The 25,132-nt window shown below is 51.4% G+C and overlaps 1 protein-coding gene across 1 annotated transcript; it reads right to left on the reverse strand.

The window, feature by feature from the left end:
* Nucleotides 1-5,586: 5,586 nt before the first annotated feature.
* On the reverse strand, nt 5,587-24,600 carry FCGBP (Fc fragment of IgG binding protein). Its single transcript, XM_027855303.1, is given in 22 exon segments — nt 5,587-5,779; nt 5,919-6,190; nt 6,862-7,239; nt 7,356-7,555; nt 7,927-8,506; nt 9,012-9,583; nt 10,090-10,657; nt 11,783-12,390; nt 12,525-13,098; nt 13,748-14,076; nt 14,354-14,495; nt 14,674-14,873; nt 15,214-15,793; nt 16,017-16,609; nt 17,024-17,591; nt 17,998-18,602; nt 18,951-19,521; nt 20,093-20,469; nt 23,277-23,572; nt 23,574-24,090; nt 24,093-24,263; nt 24,420-24,600. Coding segments are annotated over 22 exon segments (8,892 nt in total). The 3' UTR covers nt 5,587-5,769.
* Nucleotides 24,601-25,132: the final 532 nt, after the last annotated feature.

Below are 25,132 nucleotides of genomic sequence, written 5' to 3' on the forward strand. Positions count from 1 at the left end.
CCCAGTGGAATGTCATCCCAGTGGAATGTCATCCCAGTGGAATGTCATCCCAGTGGAACATTAAGAACTGTTTCATGTGTGCCCATGTGGGACAATTGCTTGACAGTTGGGCCATTACGCAGTCCAGAACAGTTAGCTAACTGCTTTCCACCCTCTAGAGAAAGGTGGCATGTCTCATATTAATTATCCAGCAAGGGAGTTAGTCTGAGCTGCTCAGGGAGGCCACCAGGAAGGCAGTCCAGAGAAGTGCAGTAATAAGCCGTGTTATCAAAAATAAATTTTTATGAAAAATAATTACTTTCCCAAAAAATTTAGGGAGAAGGGTGGTGTTGTTTTACACACACACACACACACACACACACATGCTCACATACACACATTAATGTCTGGCTTAATAGAAGACAGCTGTATTCTGGTATCAGTTACATTCAGTCTGTTTTGATATTTCATTTTGGTTGAAGTATATGGAGAAAATTTGGCTTCACCCCAGATATGTAGTTGGAAAAGGGACAGATTTTTGAATAGGCAAATAATATCTTAGTATTGTTATAAAAATAGTTTTTACTTCACAGATCCTTTGAAAAGGGTCTTGGGTGGTCTTGAGGAGTCTGAAGGCCATATTTTGAGAACCACTGACCTAGGGGATGAAATGAGATCTTATTCAATATATTAAAAAAGATAAATTTATAGAGTGCCAACTCTATAGCTGGATTATCTGTGGTTATGATTCCTCTACCCCCAAAACTCCCATTCACAGGACTGAGTCATTCTATGTACCATGATCATCTAATTTATTGAACATATCAAAAATGGAAAGAAAAAATTATACTTCTATATATAGTACTGGGTTTGAAATCAGCAACACTAATCTTCATGAGTTCAAATCTAGCCTCAGGCACTTACTAGTTGTGTGACCCTGGGCAAGTCACTTCACCCTGTTTGCCTCAGTTTCCTTATCTGTAAAAGGAGCTGGAAAAGGAAATGTCAAACCACCCTAGTATCTTTGCCAAGGAAACACTCCCAGAAAAGGAGTTGCAAAAAAGTCGGACATGACTGAAACAACTCAACAACAATGACAAATACTGGTCTGGTCAACATGCTTCATGATTTGTGTTTGGGGAGCTGCAAACACTGGGAGGGATAGTAATTGGCATGCTATATTTATATGCCATATATATATATATACATACATATACACCCACATATGTATATACACATACACGTACGTGTATGTACACACGTGTGTTTGTGTACATATACACATACATACGTGTATATGCATACATACATACACACATATACATATATATGGAGAGACAGAGGTTCAGGAACTTAGTAAAAAATTGCCAGGATTTGATCCTGCTTGGGGTCATCTGAGCTAAATAAGATGTAATCTTTAAAAAAAATTTTAATTTTTACTCCTTACCATCTCCCCATCAAATTTAAAAAGAAAGAAACAGAAAACTCTTGTAACAAATGTGCACAGTCAAGCAAAACAAATTCCCACACTGGCTGTGTTGAAAAATAGATAACTGTATCTCATTGTGCATTTTGAATACATCACCCCTATCAGGAGGTGGGTAACCTACTTTATCATCAATCCTCTAGAGTTGTTGCTGGTCATTGTGTTGATAAGAGTAACATGAGAAACTTAGGGCTTATTATATTTTATGAATGTAGCCTGAGCCCCAAAGCCTATTGGCATGAGACCCCGTCCTCATTGGGGAAAATAAATGTACCTTACTTAGGTGAGGGGCAGGGTGGAGCTGGTGAGACCGAGAGAAAAGAAAACTCCAGTCTTCAGTCTCTTTGGGTCCTGACTTCTACCTCTGAAAAACAAGATGGGTCATTCTAACCTCTCTTCAAGTAGCTGAAGGGAGAGAAAGACTCTGGGAAGAAGCCAACATTATAGGAGCTGGCAGTTTTCATTGTATCCCTATCCACAGTCTTCTGTGCTAGAGACTTAAAGAAATTTTTTCCTCTTGGATGAAATACGGGATTCTCTGTTGGTTGAACTAAGTTACCTTGTTCTCAGCAACAGAACATCTTCAGTCTTTATTGTCTGATATATATTCTCATATGTAAACTTTCTCTGATTTCTGTTGTTCTTTCAACTTGGGTAAATGGGTTTCTTTGCTATTTGTAATGTGAGTGTTCATTATGGACCCTGGTATTTGGTGGGAAGGGGGTCAAGCATTGGTTATAAAGCTTGGACTTCTCTTTTCCCCATTGATGAATACTGATCAGGGGGTTAACTTGATCCTACGAATTGCAACTTCTAAGGCCCCATGAGTTGCCAAAGTGAGTGATATTGGCCCCTAGGGGGCACTGGAACAATGTGGGGGGGCAGTAGTAGCCTCAGGTGCAATTGGGGGGTGTTGAATAAAAATAAGGGTGCGATGGAAGCATAAGGAAAGAAGAGAAGAAAATTTTGAAAAACTGGTCATACATGTTTCATCTGTTGTGTAACAGTTAAAGTCATAGAGATTACATTATTTTCCAGATAAACCCACAAAATTCAAGTTATAACCTATCAGTGGTCAAGTCTGCCAACAGGTCTTAACAAGCAAGTGTTGGCAGGTGAGCCAGTGGTGCATTGTCGGGAAGTCCAGCATGCACCTGCAGGAATATGTGCGTGTAATGACTTGTTTACAATATGATACTATATGGTTACATGATGCAATATTGTGTCATCAAAATCTCAATGCAGGAAAAACCACACATTTACAATAAATTATTAAATTTAAGATGTGTCATTTAAAAATATTTTACATTTTTTGAAATGATGCAAATTTCAAAAAAAAATTGTTAAAGGAAAGTAGATTTTTGGGGCAGCTGGGTGGCACAGTGGATAGAGCACAGGCCCTGGAGTCAGGAGGACCTGAGTTCAAATCTAGCCTCAGACACTTGACACTTAACTAGCTATGTGACCCTGGGCAAGTCACTTAACCCCATTGCCTAGCCAAAACAAAACAAAAAACAAACAAAAAACTTTTTAAAAAGGGGGGGAGGAACTAGATGTTGCTTCTGGAGTTAGGAGGACCTGAGTTCAAATGCTGCCTCAGACATTTGACACTTACTAACTGTGTGACCCTGGGCAAGTCACTTAACCCCATTGCCTAGTCAAAAAACAAACAAACAAAAAAACTTAAAAAAAAAAAAGGAGGCAACTAGGTGGTTCTCCTGAGTTAGGAGGACTTGAGTTCAAATCCAACCTCAGACATTTGACACTTACTAGCTGTGTGACCCTGGGCAAGTCACTTAATCCCATTGCCTAGCCAAAAAAAAAAAAAAAAGAAAAAGAAAAAAGAAAATAGATTTCTAGGTGGGGCACTAAATAATTTTTTTTTAAAATGAGCGATAGACCAAATAAGTTTGGGAACCTCTGGTCTAGACTAATAACACTTAATGGAGCTGAGAGAGAGAATTCTAGCCCAGTACCCTCTCTCTCTTAGAAGAACAGAGTGGGGGGCAGCTAGGTGGCACAGTGGATAAAGCACCAGCCCTGAAGTCAAGAGGACCTGAGTTCAAATCTGGCCTCAGACCAAACACTTGACACTTACTAGCTGCATGACCCCTGGGCAAGTCACTTAACCCCAATTGCCTTAAAAAAAAAAAAAAAAAGAGCAGAGTGGCCACCCTCTGGCTCCCCTTTTCTACAAGATTCCAAGTCTCTCTTGGAGAAAGGTCTGGGCAGAGATACTAGACACATCTATTCTTGCCTCCCTGTGAGCCACACATGACACCCCCAGCTACATTAATTTCCCTAAATAGATGCAGAGCTGAATCTGAGTTTCCCCTTGACAAAAGTCTGAGTCATGACTAAGCAGGTTTGAGTGGCGGGAAGAGATTTGGTGAGGAAAGAACATGGAGACATGAAGTTGGTGAATCATGAGTCAAAATGGGTGAATTTTCTGAGACCAGAATGTTTGGCACTGGGACATGAGAAAATTTTATCTCAGAACTATCTTTTAAAAAATTAAACAGTCTAAGCATGTAACTTCAGTCTCAAATGGGATTTACAACCTCTCCCCAACACTCCCTTCTCTTATTTCCCATAAAGCATAATTTTCCAATTGCAAGGTCTTCCCAGTCTAGGGAAGAATCAAAAAAGGAACCAGGCACAAAGCAGAAAGTGGTAGTCAACATTATTGAATATTTTTTAGTTCTATTCTTACATAAACACATCCACTTTTTTTTTTTTTAGGCAATTGGGGTTAAGTGACTTGCCCAGGGTCACACAGCTAGTTAAGTGTCACGCGTTTGGTCTGAGGTTGAATTTGAACTCGGGTCCTCCTGACTTCAGGGCCAGTGCTCTATCCACTGTGCCACCTAGCTGCCCCAAAGCGTCCACTTTTTAATGGAAAAAAAAAGTTCAAACCAATGTCAACAAAATTGAGATCAATCCTGGTGAATTTGCTCTGTCTGACAGGGACTGCATGCAGCCCCGGTGATTATACAATCCAGTGTGTGCACAAACAAGGTCAAATTGGTGGTGGTGCCTGTTGGACAAATTTCCACGTGGGAGTAATCGACCCCTGTGACCATTAGCCAGTTGGTATGGGTTCATAACAGAAATGACTTGGGCATCGAGTTGCTTGCTGCATTTGCCTATGAATCATGTGTATGTGAAGTTAAATAATCTTTGTTTATGACATTAAAAGGGCAGCAGTATCTGCTATATTTCTCAATGACCTGGTTTCCTGAAACATCTCCAACTTAAAAATTAAAATAACTCAGGAACGATAAATTGGTTATCATTTGTATGAATTTTAAATCAAATGTCATATTTTTATTTTAAACAAACAGGAGCTAAAAAATTATTTGTGTAGATTGTTTTAGGAATTTTTCCTTAAAGGGCAATGGGGGATGTCTTCACGATATTTAAAAACCATTGGGTTTTCCCCAATAACATTGGCATAATTCTTGGCCTTTAAGTACGTAGATAATAAATGACAGATGAGTTAGTATATGTAAAGGTGCTTTGTAAACCTTCAAACTCCATTATTATTGCTGATGATCTGTTCTTTCCAGGGCATGGACAATGCAGTCACCATCTTACCACTGTTTTCCAGAATGATTTCCACTCAGCTATTAAATCCTAAAGTATAGGTTTGACTATGATCTCCCCTACCCATTAAACACTGGTGGGTTCCTGTTGCTCCACCAACAGTGTATGAGTGTGCTTATCTATCCACCATATGGGGGTGGTTGGGAAACCTTTCCGCTATGGAGGACTAGTGACTTCTGGAACATGGTGAAGGCAGAGTTGTAACTAGGAATCACAGCTTCAGGGGCAGATCATTTGAGTGAGAGGTGGGACAGGAGTGGGCGTGGCCCAGTTTCCCAGAGTCTGTCCCTCTCCTCCAAGGTAGATGGATGGAAAAGCAGACCCCAGAAGGGCAAGCGGGCCATAGCATGAGGCCTCCTTTGGGAATCTGCTCACATTGTTTCTCCCCTTGGAATTTCCCTAGCCCTGGGTAAGGACCATGAGATGAGGTGCAAAGACAAAAGTCATCATGGGACAGACATGCTCTTTCTAAACGTGTTCAATACCTTAGAGTAGAGGAAACACACACTGACATGTGGACTTGTTCCAGACTGTATTTAGAGATTTATTAGCATTTCTCAGAAATGGTCTAATTGGGAGAAGGGGGTTTGTTGTCCCAACCCCCTCCCTCAGCCACCGGGCCCAATAACCATCTTAGGGGTGTGACGATGTCTCACGGACGCTGACGTGGTCCAGGATGATGCAGGGAGGTCCGTGAATCAGGTAGAACTGGAGGAGAGACACCTGCTCGATCACCTAAGCAAAACTTAGTCCCTTTCTAGGCTTCCCCAGGACCCCCAATCCCTGCTCCTCTCAGAGACCCTGGTGTCCAGCCTTTGCTCCCAGGGACCCCAGCTAAGCTCCTCACCATGGGGAGAAGTCCTTGGCTTCCCAGTCCTCCAGGGTTGCGGTCTCTTTGGAGTCCTTCACGTCATTGGTCTGATCCCCATCAAAGTTCCCACAGGCGCCCCCCAGCTTCCCAGCGTGGGCCTCATCGACCATCACTTCCAGCTCCCCGGCTGGGCTGAGCCGCACGTGCACCCCTCCCTCCTGACGCACTTGGAGGGTCCCATCAGCAGACTTGTGCACAGACACAGTCAGGAGCACCTTATTGGGGAGGGTCGTCTCTTGTCCGTTCACCTGAGGGCCGGAGGTGAGAGAAAAGGGAGGGGCTGAGAAACTGAGGCAGAGACACACATAGCAACCAAGATTGGTAGAAGCAGGGAACCGGAGACACTAATGTATAGAGACATGGGGACATTGAGACGGACACAGGACATTTGTTTAAAAAGGCAAAACCAGATGCCTACAGCTGGAAGGGATCTCAGGAACCATCCTTAAATAAACCCCCTTATTTTACAGATGAGGAAACCAAGGCCCAGGTAGGTGACAGCTAGGCAGCTAGGTGGTGCAACAGATAGTGCGTTGGGCCTAGAGTCAGGAAGGCCTGAGTTCCAGTCCTTCCTCAGACACTTACTAGCTGTGTGACCCCGGGCAAGTCACTTAACCTCTATCTGCCTCAGTTTTCTCATCTGTCAAATGCGTATAATAATAACACCTACCTCACAGGGTTGTTATGGGGATTCAAATGAGATAATTATCTGCAGAGCAAACCTTATAGTGCTATATAAAGGCTAGCTATAGGGATAGGGACAGTGAAAATTACAAATGGAGATGAAAGGAGGGAGATGTGGGAGGATGGATCCTCTGAGAGACACAGAGATAGGTGAAGAAACAAGAAACACAGGGAAAATGAAGAGAGAAAGACCTAGATGTAGCATTGCCCCAGGACCCGGAAACAGCGGCCTCACCCACACTGGGCCATTTGGTGTCAGCGTGACCAGGCTGTCTTTGACGAAGACGTGGGCCCGCTTCACCGTCTTGAAGGCCTGGAGGCAGGGCTGGAAGTCGGCCAGCACACGGAACTGGAAGTCATTTGTGGACGTCTCGGAGCGGAGGGCCGAGAGCTCGAAGATGCCTGCCACCTCGGCTGAGACCTCCAGCCCGTCGAAAGTGTTGAGTTGGGAGGAGAGGGAGCAGACACCGGTGGGGCCCTGGCAGCCCCTGGATCCTGCCTGCACCTGGCACAGGCTGCCCGCGGGGCAGCTCATGGCTTGGCAGCTCAGTTGGCCTCCCAGGGTGCAGTTGCACCGTTGGGAGCAGTCCACAGACACCAAGGAGGAGTTGCTCTGTTGGCAGACAGACAAGGAGCTCAGACTAAGCCTCGAGGGCCCCCGGGGCCAGGGGCATTCTTCTGTGCCCGTTCTCCTGCCCCTCCCTAGGACCCAGGCGTTGAGAGCCTTACTGGGAGGTAGCTGCCCTGGTGAACACAGCCGCAGTCCTGGACAGGCACACAGACCCCCCCGGACAGCAGGAACCCGTGGTCACAAGCACAGCCCTCAAAGCAGCGGGTGGTACAGCCCCCTAGGCCGGAGAGCACAGAGCAGGAGGCCTCACACCCGTGAACGCAGATTGAGTAGTGACTGTGAGCTGGGCAGGAGAGTGCTGAAGGAGAGAAACGTGAGGACGGGTGAGGCCCTGGTACTCCTCCTGCCCCCCCACCCAGACACCATGTGGAAATGGGACCCCAGGAAACTTTTTGGCCTGCCCCATCCCACTGCTGACTCATATTGAGCTTGTGGTCCACTGAAACCCCAGAGCCTTTTCAGACATACCACTATCTAGCCCTGCCTTCCCACTTTATACTTATGAAGCCTTCTTTACATTTTATAAGAACATTCCATGTGATTACTCACCATTTTTACCACTAGAAAGAGAAGAGCTATTTCCTTGGGTATCCCCTGCCTCACCATACCCTTCCTGGCATCTGTACTCTTCTCCCACCCTGCTCCAGATCCCTGACTACGGTTACTCACGACAGAAGCTGTCGCTCCTCCAAGGCTTCAGAGTGACCCCAGCAGCCTGGCAGTCCGCGATGTAGGTGCCCAGGCTGCGGCACAAGCTGCTGGCATTGCCATGGTTGGCACACAGGTCATACACGCACTGGCGGAAATACTCTGAGGGGTTCAGCACGGCGTGGCAGGCAGCAAAGGGGCCCTGGGGGTCGCGGAGCCGCCCACAGGCTTGAAGACTCTCGTAGGGAGCTGTCTGCTCCGCAGAACACACGGGGCAGCAACCTGCCTCTTTCCCCTCCCCACAGGGCCGGTTCCAGGGGGAGCCTGGCACGCGCCAGGCTGCCCCAAAGGTGTGTACCTCTGAAGTCATGCTGCCATCTGGCAGGAGTAAGTCGTTATTCCAATTTCTATTGAAGTCCCCACAGAGCCCGCAGAGGTGACCGTGGTAAGGACTGGGCACAGAGAGCAGCAGGTGGGCATCGCCATCGAAAAGGAGCCGCAGCCCCTGGGTGGTCTGCAGGACCACATTCCGGCCCTCCGGGGTCAGCTTCACGGAACCAGCAGCCGCGGGCAGCACCGCCAACTCCCCATCCACAGTGATCTGCAGACACAGATTACAGTAGGGGCCATTCAGCTCTGCTCCCCTGCTGTGGAGCGCTTCCTACTTAATCCGTCTGGACAAACTGCCGGATTACTAAGTCACTGTTTTTTACTCAGGGACCCATTTCTGGGCCTCAGTTTCCTCATCCATAAAATGATGGTCTCTGGGGCCCCCAGACTAAAGTTTTAGAGCAGAGAAGGACTTAGTCTGGTCTCCTTCAGTGGGAAGGAAGAAGTGAAGGGTCACCTAAAGTCCCAGGCTTACCAGGCTCACAGGTGACACAGGACTTGAGCCCAGGGCTTGTGACTCCCAGGTCAATGCCTTTTTTATTGTATTAGACAGCTAGTATCTTTTCGGTCCACTCCTGTCCACCCGTACTCTCTGAGCGTTCACCTATTTCTTGTGTCTTGGGTTCTGCTTTCACCCATGGGAAGGAGGACCCCGCCTCTTCCTCTTTTCCTCCCCACCCCAAACTTCTATTCTGCCAGCTGTGTGGGCCCCTCACCTTCAGGCCTCGGCCCAGGCCCACAGTCTGGTCACCCACGGTCACCAGTACACGTTCTAGGTCTCCCTTGGCATCCTTTTCCAGGATGATGGTAAAGTTGTCGTAGCCAGGCAGGGGCTGACACACTCGGGTGAGCACATAGGAGCAGGAGCCGTAGAAATCAAAGACCCGGCCATCAAAGGTCACGTAGTGGATGCTGCTGGACACTAGACAGCGGCCACAGCCCTTGGGGTAGCAGGTCTGGACGCCGGCCTCCAGGCGGCACTCCTCATGAGGCCCACAGGGACAGCCCTCGTGGCAGGTGACCACGCCACCAGGGCCACACTCACAGCGCTGCTCACAGTCGGCCCCCAGGAAGAAGGTCTTCCCCAGGGGGTAGTAGTGACCTTCGTGGAGGCAGCCACACTCGCCAAGAGGCACACAGGCGTCCCCACTGAGGACAAAGCCAGAGTCACACACACAGCCCTCGCGACAAGCCGAGACACAGCCTTGCGGAGTGGAGAGGTCTGGGCAGCTTCTGGGGCATGAGTCACCGCAGAGCTGGTAGTGACTGTTGGCAGGGCAGGGAAAGGCTGGAGGGCGGGAAAAACCAGTTAGAGGAGGGTGGGGAAAAGGGGTAGGGGAAGAGAGGGAGGAGGAGAAAAGGGGGAGAAGGAAGGGGAGAGGGAAGGGGGGCCGGGGGAGGAGGGGAAGGAGGGAGAGGGGAAGGAGGAGAAGAAAGAGAGGGGAGGGAAAGGAAGGGAGAGAAGGGGAGGGGAGAGGAAAGGGGGGAAGGGAGAGAGGAAGAGGAGGTGGGAGAGGGGAGAAGAGGAGGGAGAGACGGAAAAAGGAGGGGGAGAAGGGAGTAAGGAAGAGGAGGAGGGGGGACAGGGCATCAGTGAGGGGACAGAGACAGAATAAGGGAGTCAAGGGTGACAGGGGCACAGAGGGGAAAAGATCCGGGGATTTGAGGTGAGGGTGGGGAAGGCATGTAGGTCAAGAGAGCCAGGGGCAGAGGAGAATGTTGGCGAAGGAAAAGAGGGGTGGGCTCTGGGGTCGTGTCCAAACATTCCAGTGGGTGGCAGGAGGGGGCTCTTACAGCAGAAATCCGGCCGTCTCCACTCCTCCAGCTGGGCACCAGCAGCTTGGCAGGCAGCTACGTACGTGGCCAACGCCGGACAGAGGCCGTTGGCATGGCCCTGGGCCTGGCAGGTGTCCAGCAAGCAGTTTTGGAAGAAGGGGGTGGGATCCACGAGGCCATGGCAAGAGGCAAGGGGTCCGTCAGTTGCCGAAATCACCCCACAGGCCTCGGGGCCTCCAAACTGAGACTGCTCCTGCTTGCCACAGGTGTCTGGGCAGCCACTGGGCCCGCACACACCACAGTCAGCACTGCCTCCTACTTTCCAGCTGTTGCCAAAGGCCACGGGGTCATTGCCTGGCTGGCTGCCCTTGGGAGTGAGGTCATTTTTAGGGTCCCCATCATAGTCCCCACAGAGCCCACACAAAGCGCCTTGGTACTGAGAGGGGACCTGCAGCCGGGCCAAGCTATCCCCATTGAAGGTCAGAGTCAGGCCGAAGGCAGTTTTTATCACCACGTCTGAGCCGCTGATGTACGCCTGGAGACGTGTGTCCAGCCAGAAGAGCAGGTCCACCAGCTTATCGTCCACCTAGGGGAACGGGAAGGAAGGGGCGTGAGAAATGAAGATGGCCCCCCCAGCGCTGATGGCGAGGTCCATGTCAGCATGACTGGTCAGCGGAGAGTGTAAAGTGTTGGGCATTCAGTGGGGTTGAGGGGAGATGAGCTTGACTGTCAGCGTTTGGAGATCCGCTCTGGGGAGGGGCTCTGTGGGGGAGCATCAGCTGAGGTCAGCATCCCTAGGCAGTGTGGAAGCTCAGCTTGGGGTCAGCGTGGGAGGGTGAGTGTGAGCAGGGGGTAGAAGAGAGGTTTGCACAGCCGGTTAGCGGGACGATGTTAGAGATTCAGCACGTAGGTCTGGAGTGACCCTGAATCGCCTACTTGAGGCTCAGGTCTGACCATGCCACCCCCTAGCACAAAACCCTTAGCCCAGCATTCAAGGCCCTTTCCAGTCCCTTCCTATCTCACCTCTCCACCCTCTTTCTACTTCTCACCCCTCCCTAGCATCTTCATTCCAATCAAACTGGCTCCCCAAGCTCAGCCTTCCGTCTTCTGCCTTCTTGCATTTAGACACGTTGGGTTCCTTTCCTGGGATGCATCCCTTATCTACTATTTCTTAAAATCCTCATCTTTCTTCAAGGCTCAACTCCAGTGGCACCTTCTCCATGAAGCCTCCCTGATCTCCACCCCTTCTCTGGCTGAGTCAGTAAGTTTTCTTTCCTCCCATCTGATCGCCATCTATTTATGTGTTGTGAGCGCCTAACCTTTGGGCCCCCAATGGAGAGACAGCTGTTAGACCTGGGTTCCAATCTAGCTGCTGCTAGGTAACTACAGGCAGGTGGATTAACTCCTCAGCTTCCTTGGTAATTAATTCTAAGACTAATTGCTAAGCTGATTCAGGAGAGAGTTTTTACGGCAATGAAATGGAAAGATCAAAAAAAAAAATCCCTCTAGTAGAACATAAGTACTTTGAGGTCAGGGATGGTCTGTTTTTTAGACTAAAGTCTGTATATTTGGGTCCCCAGGGCTTGGCATGGTGTCCAGCACAGAGGCTGGTTGAAGGGAATTCAGCTGGTCAATGTGAGAGATCTGGGACACTGAGTCAGACCCCACCACTGAGGGGCACCCAGGTGGGTGCCCTCTGAATATCACTGACCTTCAGCTTGTGGGGGAAGGAGCTGCTGAGGGCAAAGGTGTGGCTGTAAACATGCAGCGTCACATCCTGGGTGTATGTGACAGCCTGGTTCCCACGGTGGGTGTTGGCCACGATGACAAAGAAGGTCTCTATTCCGGGCTTGGGGTCAGTGCAGGTACCACTCAGGAGATACTCACAGGAGCCCTGGAAATCAAAGAACCTCCCGTCCAGGGTTATATAATGGGGGTCGCCAGAAGCCTGGCACACAGCGCTGCTGAGGGGGCGGCAGCCGTAGAGGCCGCTGGACAGGATGGCACACTCCTGGCCTGGCACACAGCTTGCCGGGGAGCAGCGGAGCTGGCTTTTGTCAGGGTCACAGCGGCACAGGGATGAACAGCTGGCATCGGCCCAGAACTCAGCCCCGGCCTCGTGGTAGGTACCATTCGCCCAGCACCCGCAGCCGTCCTCCCGGGACACGCAGACACTGCCACTCAGGATGAAGCCGTCATCACACTGGCATCCCTCGCTGCACTTTCCAGAGCATGGTGGGGCGGGAATTGGACCTGGGCAGCTGGGTGGACAGGCTGGACCACATAGCTCGTAGTGGCTATTTTCCTCACAGGCATAGGCTGTAAGACAGAGGCAGAGATGGTGTTGGTGGGGGAGTCTGGACACAGACAGAGGGGCAGAAGGTAGGAACGGGAGAGACAAGGCACTGGGGGCTGGCTGACCCTGGGTGCTACTGTCTCCCCCTCACACTCACGGCATTTGGCTTGGGTCCTCCAGTCCCCAATGGTGATGCCAGCAGCCTGACATGCGGCTGCGTAAGAGGCCAGGGCTCGGCAGAGGATGTCCTGAGAGCCACCCCCGAGGCAGACATCCAGGACACAGCCAGTGAAGAAGTTATCGGGCTTGATGTGGGCGTGGCAGGCAGAGAAGGGGCCTCTGGCTCCAGGGGCCAGGGGCCCACAGAAGTTGGGGCCCTGGTACTGCTCCTTTTCGTCCTCCTCACAGATCGGGCAGTTCCCTTGGCACTCATCCCAGCAGAAAGGGTCCCACTCGGGTACCCGCCAGCTGCCGCCCCAGCTGGGAATGGAGGGTGCTAGGGTCCCGTTGGGAAAGGCCATGTCGTTAGAAGAGTTGCCATCAAAGTTTCCGCACAGCCCACACACAGCCCCATAGTAGCTGCTGGGCAGGGTCACCTCCACTCTCCAGTTCCAGTCGTAGGTGACACGAAGGCCAAAGTCGGTGTCCAGCACAGCCATGTTCGGGCCTTGGGACACAGAGAGGCGCCCTCCAGCCATACGCACTGGAAGAGTGGTCAATATACCATTCACCTGGGGGGCAGTATGCAGAGAGGGAAAGAGACATCAGGCCGGGCAGCAGACTTCCTAGCCAAGCCCAGAGCCTCCCGCCCCCTCACTCCCTACCCCAAGGACAGCCATGCTTGGGAGAGAGAGAAAATGTTAGATCTGGAGTCAGGAAGACTTGAGTTCAAATTCTACCTTTTCAGCCTCAGTTTCCTTATCTGTAGAATGAGGGAACTGCATTCAATGATTTCTAAGGACTCTTCCAGCTTTACACGTATGACCCTATGACTCTAGGTACGGGTGCCTCCACTCAAGAGAGATACACACGTGGCTTCTGTGCACAGGGCCCCTAGGTCTGCGATAACCCCATGAATAATAGCTGACATTTCTAGAGGACTCTTGACAACCCCCTGAGGCACAGGGAGCATTATCTCCATTTTACAGATCAGGGAACTGAGGCTCAGAAAGATGACACAGCACCAAAATTGAGACATGAACACAGGTCTTAACGCACGAGTCCAGTCCTCTGCCTACTACGACGGGGCTCATGTCTCTATATCCCCGAGCTGAGTGCTCCGACATCGGAGGTGCCTCTAACCACTGCTCTGCCCTGCCCTGCCCGCAGCTCAGACAACCAGTAGGACTGGTGGAACCTTACCCTCTGCCAGGCACTCACCCGCACTTGGCCAGTCTCATCTTTGTGGATAGAGATGTTGGTACCATAGGCAGTGACAGTGACCTGGCGCACAAAGGAAACGGAAGGGTTTCCCCTGTTCTCATTCTTGGTGATGACGGTGAAGGCGGGGAGGCTGGCGGGCCCCCCACACAGGGCTGCCAGGACATAGGAGCAGGTGCCCTGGAAGTCAAATTCTCGACCATCGAAGGAGTGATAGTGGGGGTCACCCCACAGCCAGCAGGTGGCCTGGGAGTTAGGGACGCAGACGCCCTGGCCGTTCTGAACTTTGCATGTCTCCTGTTCCAGGCAGGTCACGCCCCGGCAGGGATCTGTGGGTACGGGCGAGACTGAGACCCAAGCAGTCCCCTCCAAACCTTCTGGCCCTCCCTCCAGAGCCCCCAACTTTCTATTTCTTTTAACCACTCAGACCTCACTACCCCTGGGACCCCAGTATCCAGCCCTCAGCCTAACCCCTGGTGTCTGAGAGTCCCTGCAGGGTCCAGCCTCTAGCCCTCACTGAGCCCCGACATCCATCCCCCCGACCTTCCTGGGAGTCTGGTGAGTTCAGGCTCTCCCTCCCTCCCTCCAGGCAAAGAGGCTGCTCACCTTTGGTTACACAGCTCAGGATGCCTCCTGAGGGCTCACACACCTGGCCAGCACCACACTCATGCCGCTGGCAGACCAGACCTTGCCCGGGATGGCACGTACACTGCTGACTACAGTTGTTGAGTAGCACAGGCTGGTTGGGCTGTGGAGGATGAAGGAATGGGGATTTCAGATCTACCCTGGGGAAGCCCATTCCTGCCTGGGCTCCCTCAGCTCAGAGGCAAGTCTGAGGATGTGGAGGAGCCGCTGTTTGTGGGGCAGGGCTGGGCCAGGAGGTCTGTGGGTTCAAGGAAGCCTCTCCAGGGTAGCTGCGGGTCTACCTCAAAGTATCTGCCATTCACATAGCAGCCACAGTCCTGAATGAGTATGCACGCCTGGCCATCCGAGACGAAGCCCACGTCGCACTGGCAGCCTTCTGAGCAGGCGCCGGGACAGTTGGGGGGCGCACTCAGAGCCGCACAGCTCAGTGAACAGGTGTCTGCACACGTCTCATAGTGACTATTGGGGGGGCACTCCAAAGCTGGAGACAGGGAAAGAGACAGATCAGAGTCGGGGGGGGGAGGGAAATAATCTAGCTTCCCCAGTGGTGAAGGGGTCCTCATCACCAATGCACCCCGAGGGCCCGAGGAATGAAGAGACAGGACTACGGCCTCTTCCTCACTTCCCTCACATCTCTCAACTCTCTCCCTCTGTCTGTCTCCCCCACCTTTGTGCCTCAGTCTCCCTACCTGTAGCTTAGCCGCCCCTTCTCCCTGTCCCTCAGTTCTCCACCTCTGACCTTCAGCCTCCCTCCCTGTCCCCTCAGCCTCCTTCCTGGCTTTCTCAGTCTGCCCATCCTCCTCCCTGGCTAGATCACTCACGACAGAACTTGTCAGTCCTCCAAGGCTGGACAGCGCCACCGGCAGCTTGACAGGCTGACACATAGGCGTGAATGTTATCACACAGGATGTCTTCGCTGCCCCCGCCCAGGCAGAGGTCAAAGACACAGTTTTCGAAGTAGCCGCTGGGATTGACCAGGGCGTGGCAGGCGGCCAGGGGCCCCTGGGTACTGGCGATGAAACCACAGTAGCGCTCCTGCTTGTAGGGTTCAGCCAGCTCAGCCTCGCACTCGGGCTCATCGGGGCATGTGGGATTACAGACGGGGTTGCAGGGGGAGTCGGGAACAGCTGCTTCCCAGGAGTCTCCGAAGGCTCCAGGGTTAGTGGCCAGCTGACCATCAGGCTTCTGGAAGTCATCCTCGGGTTTCCCGTTGTAGTTCCCACACAGGCCGCAGAGCTTACTGTGGTAATTGCCAGGGACGGTGACCCGGACATCGTAGGTGAGGTCATAGGCCACCCGCAGACCGAAGTCGGTCTCAATCACAGTGTCCTTCCCGTTCTTATAGGCTCGGACACGGCCACCGAGCAGGACCACGGGGAGTTTCAGGGCCACGCCATCTACCTGGGGTGAGGGAAGAGGGCCTCAGGGTCCACTGCAGAGTACAAGTCTCTCATCCCACATCCCATATTACTGCCCGGAAGAAAGGGAGATACCCAGTGGTAGAGGTTGGCCTTGGGACATGGTGATGCCAACCACGAGTAGAGATGTCTCGCCTCCCCAGCCCCACCCCAAGGCATCCAGCCCTCTGCCCTCCCCTCTTTGGGAGCTCTGAGCTCTGTCTCACCTTGACCTTTTGTTGATTTTGCTCCAGCACCAAGGTGACGCCAGCCACAATGACAGTCACTGCCCGAGTAACGCTGACAGCCCCATTGCCCCAGGCCACATTCTCCACCAGGACTTGAAAGTCCTCTAAGTCACTCTGAGAACCACAGGTACGGACCAGGGTGTAGACACAGACACCCATGTAGTCGAATTTCCGCCCATCAAAGGTGGTGTAGTGGGGGTCCCCAGATGCCAGGCAGGTGGCCGAGCCCACGACCACACAGCCCAGGGCGCCATCGGCCACCTGGCAGTCTTCATGGGGCCCGCAGGTGGAGGGCAAGCAGGTGACAATGCCCGCCTCCCCACATTTGCAGAGGGAGTCGCAGCCTGGGCCCGGGTAAAAGGACTGGCCCACGACATAGTACGAGCCCTGAAACTGACAACCGCACTGGGCAAGGGGGATGCAGTCTTTCCCACTGAGAGCAAACCCCTCATCACACACGCAGCCCGCTTGGCACTCTGAGCCACAGCCCTCAGGGACGGAGACGTCATTGCAGGATACTGGGCAGCCTCGGAAGCATTCTTCATAGTGACTGTGTGCAGGGCAGCTCAGAGCTAGGGGAAGAAAGAAAGGGTCACCCGAGGCCTGAGTCTCTCGCTCCCCTGTGTCTCTGGCTCTGGGGGCCCAGGTCCCCTTGGGTCAGATCTCTTAGATGCTTAGCTTCTGTCTCTCTGTGGATGCTGGTGATCATTTCTCCCTCGCAGAGCCAGGGTCACAGAATCACAGAGGTGGCCTTCCAAGAACCCTCGGGGACCATCTGATCCAAATCCCTCATTTTGCAGAGAAAGACACTGAGGCCCAGGAAAGTATACTGACTTGGCCACTGTCATACAATGTGAAGTGTCAGAGGCAGAATCTGAGCTCAGATGTTTAGAGCTGGTATTTTTCCCTTTACCCCATGAGTTCCCCCTCGGCTCCCTCCTTTCTTTCTCTCTCCCCAGAGCCCCTCCCTAGAGTTATTTACTCACAGCAGAATTGGTCACTCCTCCAGGAGTGGACGGTGGCCCCAGCGGCGTGGCAGGCAGCTACATAGGCAGCCACATTATCACAGCCCACATTGGGCTGGCCAGCCAGCAGGCACCTGTCATACACACAGTCATGGAAGAAGCCCTCAGGGTCCACCTTGGCCTGGCAGTCCCGGAACGGCCCCTCTGGGTCCTTCACTAGTCCACATTCCTTCTTGCTCTGTAACTGCTGGGCTAGGAGGTCATCCAGCTGTGGGCACTCTCCTGGAGTGACAGCCTCACACCCAGGGACAGTCTCCTCCTGCCAGTTCTGCCCAAAGGTCAACGCATTGTCAGCGAGGGTCCCATTCCGCAGGGTGAAGTCATCCTTAGGGTCCTTGTTGAAATTCCCACAGAGGCCGCAGAGAGCGTTGGCGTAGCTGTTTGGAACTCGGACTTTTGCCAGGGCATCCCAATCATAGGAGACCGTCAGGCCAAAGTCAGTGCGAATCACAGCATTAGAGCCGCTCTGGAAAATCTGAACTTGGCCCCCGGCCGCTTGGTAGGGCAGGTACTGTAGCACCCCATTCACCTAGATGCAGGGGAAGGGGAAGAGAGATGAGACCACTGAGGCCACAATCATAGGTCATCTATTCTGTGCTCCTCCACTTGTCTCCAATTCAACGTAAGCTCCCTCAGGGCAAGGGGGCCTGGCTTTTCTGTTTTTGTTTTTTATTTTTGGTATTTCTAGCACCTCGAATTTTTATACTTTTGAATGCATGCATGCATGCATGCATGAATGAATTAGCCTACAAGCTCCGCCCTGAGCGTGTCAAACCTCTGAGCACACTTCATAGCCCAGACCCAAACCCAAGCCAAGAGCACTCCCACCTAGCCAGGGTTCACTCTTCACCACCACCTAAGACTGTGGCCCTGGCTGTTTCTGCTGTGCCTCATCCATCTCCTCACCTCCTCCCTCCCCAAACCCCTCCACTCACCAGGACCCTGCCGGGATACTTCCTGCGGACAGCGACCTCCACCCCTCGGGCTTGTACGCGCACAGCCCGGGTGTAGGACACCACCTGGCTGCCCCGGTGCTCATTCTCCACCAGAACCTTGAAGTCGGGCAGTGCCTCATCCTGGCCACAAGACCCCGTCAGCAGGTAGACGCAGGTGCCCATGAAGTCAAAGCGCCGCCCGTCAAAGCTGGTGTAGTGGGGGTCCCCCGAGGCCTGGCACGTCGCATAGCTGTCTGGGTAACAGCCTTGGAGCTCGTTCAGGACCCGGCAGCGCTCCCCGGCAGGGCAGCCCCCCGTGTTCTGGCATTGCACCTGCTGCGTCTTCCCATCGCAGACGCACTGCTGCCGGCACAGATCATCTCCCCAGACTTTGTCTCCGGGGGCTAGCACGCGGCCCTGGTACTGACAGCCGCAGGCCGAGGTGGGCACGCAGGCGTCCCCGCTCAGCACGAAGCCCTCTCTGCACACGCAGCTCTCCACGCATGGCCGGGAACCGCAATCCGAGGGGGCCGAAGCTTGGAAACAGGACGCAGGGCAGGCATTGCCACAGGCATTATAGAAGCTGTTAGGAGGGCAGGTCATCGCTGCCAAGAGAAGGCAGGGAAGGTGTCAAATGGGATAACCCTGGCAAACCCTTAGCACGTAGTAGGTGCTTACTCAATTTTTGCTCCCAACCCTCCCCTTCCCCCCAAATGGGAGCTGGGGTCAGGGTGAAGTAATAGGCCCTCCAATCAACTTTCTAAGCCAGGACATAGCCCCATGGTCTGCTCCTCGGGAGCCCAACCCGAGGACCAGGCTGGGCCGGAAGCGCAGGCGGGAGAATGTCATTTACAATCCTGCCCGCAGGACTCTTCCCCGTCTTTTGCTGCCCAGCCCCTCCGCCGCTCTGTCCTCGGTTCCCCCATACCCCCTCATCGCCCCCGGACACTCACGGCAGCCAGCGGGCGTCCTCCAGTCCCCAATGGAGACCCCCTGCTCCCTACAGGCCGTGGCATAGGCATCCAGAGACTGGCAGAGGCTGGGCCGGTCACCCCCGGTGGCACACAGGTCATAGACACAGTCATTTAAGAAGGACCTGGGGGCTAAGATGTCATGACAGAGGGCAAAGGGGCCCCCCGCCAGGCTCAGCAGCCCACAGACCTGGTCGCCCTCATAGCGCTGGCTCTGCTCGGGGGTGCAGCTGGGGCAGCCTCCCTGGCAGTCCTTGGAGCAGAACTCGTCACCGTCATCCAGCTTCCAGTTCTCGCCAAACTCCACGGCGTCGGCGGCCTGCGTCTCGTCCGGGGTGAGGAAGTCGTCCGAGGGATCCCCGTTGTAGTTCCCGCAGAGACCGTAGACCTTATTCTGGAAGCTGGACGGCAGGGTCAGACTCAGCTGGGAGTCCCAGTCGTAGGTGACGCGAAGCCCAAAGTCCGTCTCTACCACGCCCCGGGATCCACTCTGGAACACCCTCAGCTTTCCCTCATTCAGGGACACTGGCAGCCGAGACTTCTGGTAGTTGATCTGTGGAGGGAAGCGGGGATTGGTCAGCTCCGAGGATCCCCTCACATCCGGAGCCCAGCCCAGAGCTCCCCTCCTCCGGGAAGTCCCCCAGGGTAACTTTTCCTCTTTCCTTGAAACTGGGTCCTCTCGGGAATTATGAGCTGGGTTTCGTACAGTGAGGGCAAGGATGTCCAGGGGCTTCCCCCAAAGACAGAATCGTGTTTTCCGGGCTAGGGAAGGGGATCATGTCTCCCCACTCAGACCAGAGGCTCCCTAGGGGCAGGCCTATTGGGTGTGTGTGTAAAAGGGAGATGACTTTGGAACCTGAGGATCTCTGGTTCTAGCAATTGCTCCTTGTGTGACCTTGAGCAAATTGCTTTATCTTCTCTGGCCTCAGTTTCCTTTCCTGTACAATGACAGACTTGGGCTAGATGACCTTTGAAACGCTCAATCTGAGACCCTGCTATGATCCTCCTTCTCTCTTCCCTGGCATCATCTGAGGGCTGGATCCAAGGAGCAGCCCGTGGACGGGACGCCTGGCACAGGGCCCTGACCAGCCCCTCCTACCCCCGTGCCCAGGGGCTCAGCTTACCTGGACAAAGCCCTGCTGCCCTCGAGCCAAGGACACCACTTGGCTGTAGGCGCTGACTTTCACCAGGCCCACATAGGACACCTTCTTGCTTCTGCGATGTTCATTCTTGGCCTCCACACTGAAGGCAGGCAGGTTGCCATCAGAGTCACGCAGCTCAGACATGGAGTACAAGCATGTGCCCATGAAGTCATAGCGACGGCCGTCAAAGGTCGTGTAGTGTGGGTCCCCCTGGGCCCAGCACGTGGCGGATGAGGCAGCCAAGCACTGTGAGGGCCCTGGGAGGGAAAGATATGGCACAGAGGTAGAGAGGCGTGAGGCAGAGGAGAGAATTCGGCGAAGGGGGCTTGGGGAAAAGAGGCTGGGGAAGAAATGGGAAGGGCGACATTATAGAAGGGCAGCTTCTTATAGGAGTGAGGCAAGAAACCGCAGGGAAAGAGAAAATGGAAATTAGTTCTACAAGCATCAGTGTGCCTGGCACTGTGCTGAGCCTAGAGATTGTAAAAACAAACCAGAAACAGTCCCCGCTGGGAAGCTTCTCCTCCAGTTTAGGTGTCCTTCAGGCAATTCTTTTATGTCATGGACCAGAGGCCCTTCCCCATCCTGGTTACCCTCCCCTGGACACTCTCCAGATTGTTAATGTCCTTCTAAAACTATGGCACCCAGGACTGACCTGGTCTGAGAAGGGGAGAGTAGCAGTGCCTCCCTATCCCTGGAAGCTTTGCTTATCTCAGTGACCTCTTCTTAGCTGCCATATCTCACTAGTGATTCATATTGAGCTTGTGGTCCACTTGAGCCCTCAGCTTTTTCTCAGAAAACTGCTATCTCATCATCTTCACCCTCTCATGAGGCATTTTCTTAGACGCTAGGGTAAGACTTTACATTTGTCTCTATTAATTGTGATCTTACTCAGTTCTGTCCAACATTCTACCCTGTCAATGCAACCCAACCTTCCTGGCTGTCACATCTCACTGTTGACTCATATTGAGCTTGTGGTCCACTTAAACCCTCAGCTCTTTTTTTTTTTTTTTTTTCAAACTGCAATCTAACCAGATCTTGACCCTGTTGTACTTGTGTGGGAATTTTTTAGACCCCAAATTAAGACTTTACATTTCCTTCTATTAATGGGATAATTAACTATCCTTTGTTAACTCTTGACTCCATTGTTTTTTAACTATCCTCCCCAGTCTTCTGCAAATTTCATAAGTGATATTTGGTTAGACCATCCATGCCTTTATATACGCCATAGAGAAAACTGTTAAACTGAAATGAGGCCAAACACAGACCCCAAGGATGCCCCAATGGAGACCTTCTCCTCAGCAGACACCGAACCATTAATGACTTTCTCATACCACTATTCATCCAGGTCTGACCACATCCGAGTGCATAGTCACTCAGAGGTGGCTGACAATGGTCAGTCCATCCTATCTCCCAGCTCTATCACCCCCCCAGGGGCACATTCACCCGGGAAGGGGGATGAAGCTCCCGGAGCAGCCAGGTGCTCCCTGCTAAGCTCCTGGCTTATGGGGCTACAAAGTCCCGACTGGCCGTTTCCTGTCCTCTAGTCTGAGACTCATTCTGCTTGGCAGCAAAAAACAGAACTGAGAGGAGGATTTCACCTGCTCTCCATCCCAGGCAGCGTTTCTTCCTTTGGACTTCCTCTTCCCCTAAATTTAGCTTTAAAAAATTTCCAAAACCTTTTTAATACCTTTTTTGTTTTTTTAGCTCTCCTCACTTGTCTTTTAATTCTTAATTTTGACATTCTTGACACTATATTCTTATAGTGTCGATCTTCATTCCCTTTCAGTTCTCTTTTACTTGTCCTTCCTTCTATATTTGTGTGTGTATATGTGTATATATATATACACACACATACATGTATATATGTGTGTATGTATATGTATCTGTGTATATATGTATATGTAAATATATAATATATAAACACCTAAAACACAAACTAAATATATATTACATAAATATAAAAATATATTCATGTTATATATTTTATAAATTAAATATATAAATATATTTTATAAACATATAAATATGTAATTTTATAAATATAATTTTATGAATATATTATATAGATGCATAATATTTCTACATAACAAATATAGAAACATAATATATTATAAATAATAAATACATAAATATATAAAATATTTTATAAATATATATGTATATAAAAATCCGTTAGCTGGTGACTTCCTGTCCAGTCACATTGATCCCTTCAAATAACTCTTATTTTTTTCTTCACTGGATTTTCTATCCCTTTTTTTCTTTTCTTTTTTTTTTGGTGAGGCAATTGGGGTTAAGTGACTTTCCCAGAGTCACACAGCTAGTGAGTCTGAGGTCAAATTTGAACTCAGGTCCATCCTGACTCCAAGGCTGGTGCTTTATCCACTGCGCCACATAGCGGCCCCTAGAATCTCATTCTTAAGAGTTTCCTTTCTTTTCTGACCAGATATCCCCTGTGGAATTTTAGTCCATAGAACTCTACCTATCTCTCCTCTCAACTCTTTGAAACCTACTCTCTGAAAATCTGGGGCATGATGGATATGGAACACTGTGTGTATTATCTGACTGCTGAGTCAGTTTTGCCTGTTTTTTTTTTCCCCCTTCTTTTTCATTCTGTTTCATAAAGGGTAGGTAGCTCTCTGGTTAAAATGATATACTAAGAAAATAAGAGATATCAATAAAAATTAAAATTAAAAAATGTAAAAAAAAAAGTCTAGGTTGCATGCCAGAATGTGCCTGGCTTTCCTCTTTTTTTTCTATCACAAACTCCAGGAGGCAGCGGTCAGTTTTCTATCATTCCTACCTGATAAAAGTCCAATCCAATATAGAATTCTGCCTTATTGATTCTTCTCTACCTTTTGAAGGATCAAATAATCATTAAGGCAAGTTAAGAAGAAGCTGCTTTTGTAAATGTCTGTAAAATTTAAATCCCCAATCATTACTAGACCACATCGATCTGCCAGACTTGGGATCCGCTCACCAAATTCCTTATCTATTTCCTCTTTCTGTCCAAGTGGTCTGTTGTCCGCTCTGATAAATTGCTACTCTGGAAAAATTCATCACCTGGCAATCAATCTGCTGGTGATGAGGAAGGATAAAGGGACACATGGACAAAAGCCTGAGGAGATGAGGATGAGAAGGATGGTTCTGACCCTTTCCCATCACTCACCCAGGCCACATGCAGCTGCTGTCCCAAACCCCACAGAAGGAGCCGGCCCAAGAGTCAGCTGCCCACAGGTAGTTCCAGCCTCAGCACTGTGTGTCCTGCCATCTGTCTCAAAACTGACCTCTGCACAGGAGAACTCACTGCTGGGCACAGATGCCCATGTGATCTTTGACCTCAAAGTCCGACCATCCATAGTAATGCCTCTGACAGTGGCTGTCTTTGCTACCAGTAGGGCAATGCCCTTGGTCCCAGGTACCCCACTGATCACATAGAACGAGCAGTAGCCATCCACAGGAGGGATCGTAGGTCACTGACCCTCACTCGGCCCCTGGGCCAAAGAGCAGGCCCTGGCTGCGGGCATTGGCTGACAGGTAGAGTGGGTAGGATGGGCGGATATCAAATTCAACCACATCATCATCCTGGAGCCCCCCAGGGGCCAGAGAGGTCAGCTGGGCCACGTCATAGGGCCCCAGCTCTACAGCCAGGGTGCTGCCTGCCGGATGCAACCGATCCTGGAAAGTTGCCGAGCCCTTCATCTGGATGCTGACAGAGGCCCCCGGGGCACCGGCCATCATTGCAAACTCCTTGACATTCTTAAGGGATGTCTCTGGAGGTGTGAGCACAAAGTGCTCAGTGGCCAGCATTTTGACAGGGTAGACCAAGGTCAGTGCAGCTCTATTTGGCTTAGCACCGATCACTTGTATCGCGATGGCACTGTCCGAGCTGATTACCACAGTCTGAAGGAAAGGCGCATTGTCAGTCATTTTAGCTATACTGCTGACACTGACTGTGACCGTCTGTTCTGTACTCACAGTGATGTCTTGGTCACCCGGCTTAGGACAGTAACAGTAGCAGGGCTATTGGTAAGGCTGGAGAGAAGGAGGTGGAGGTGGGCTGAGTGGTAGCCGGGTTCACAACTCTGCAGGAAGGCAGTGAGGAATTCCTGTCCATCCATGCTTACCCACCCTTCAGAGGCCCTGGGAACCCACTCTAGGGAGTGGGAAAGAGGTTCGGGGTCACCCCATGGGGAGAGACTGAGAGAAGACTCAGGCCAGCCTAGAATCTCCAACTGCCTTGGACAGGATGTGTCCCAGGCGCCTTAAATTCCACATGTCTAGGGGTCTCTGAAACAGACTCCTTCCCTACCTTCCCTATTATTGTAGAGGGTAACACTATGGTCCCAGGCCCTCAGGCTCACAACCCAAGTAACAGCCTCTCTCTCTCGCCTTTCATGTCCTATCTGTGGCCAGGTCTTGCCAATTTTACAGCTCTTGAAGATGTCCCTTCTCTCCTCTGGCACTGGTCCTACTCGGGTGCAGGCTCTCATCGCCTCGTCCCTGGACTATTGCAATGGCTGCTGGTGGAGGCTGGGGAGAGGGAGGGTCCTGCTTGCCTTCAGTCTCTCCCCACTCCTATTCACCTTCCCCTCAGTTGTCAAATCTTCTAAAGTTCGGGTCTACCACCAGAGGAGGGGGTAATCAGAAGCAAACACTTTTGAGGAGAGACAGGGTCAAAAGAGAGAATAGAATAAATGGGGGGGCAGGATAGGATAAAAGGAAATATAGTAGTTTTTCACAACATGACCATTATGGAAGACTTTTGCATGATTACACATGTATAACCTGTATTGAGTTGCTTGCCTTCTCAATGAGGGTGGGTGGGGAGGGAGGAAGGGAGAGAATTTGGAAACCAAAGTTTTAAAAACAAATGTTAAAAATTATTTTTACATGCAACTGGGAAATAAGATATACAGGCAATGGAGTATAGAAATCTATCCTTCCCTACAGGAAAACAGAAGGGGAAGGGGATAAGAGAAGGGGGATGTGTGATAGAAGGGAGGGCAGATTGGGGGAAGGGGT

The sequence above is a fragment of the Vombatus ursinus genome, unplaced genomic scaffold (genome assembly GCF_900497805.2).
Source record: "Vombatus ursinus unplaced genomic scaffold, bare-nosed wombat genome assembly UNPS02010822.1, whole genome shotgun sequence".
In the NCBI taxonomy this organism is placed as follows: domain Eukaryota; kingdom Metazoa; phylum Chordata; class Mammalia; order Diprotodontia; family Vombatidae; genus Vombatus; species Vombatus ursinus.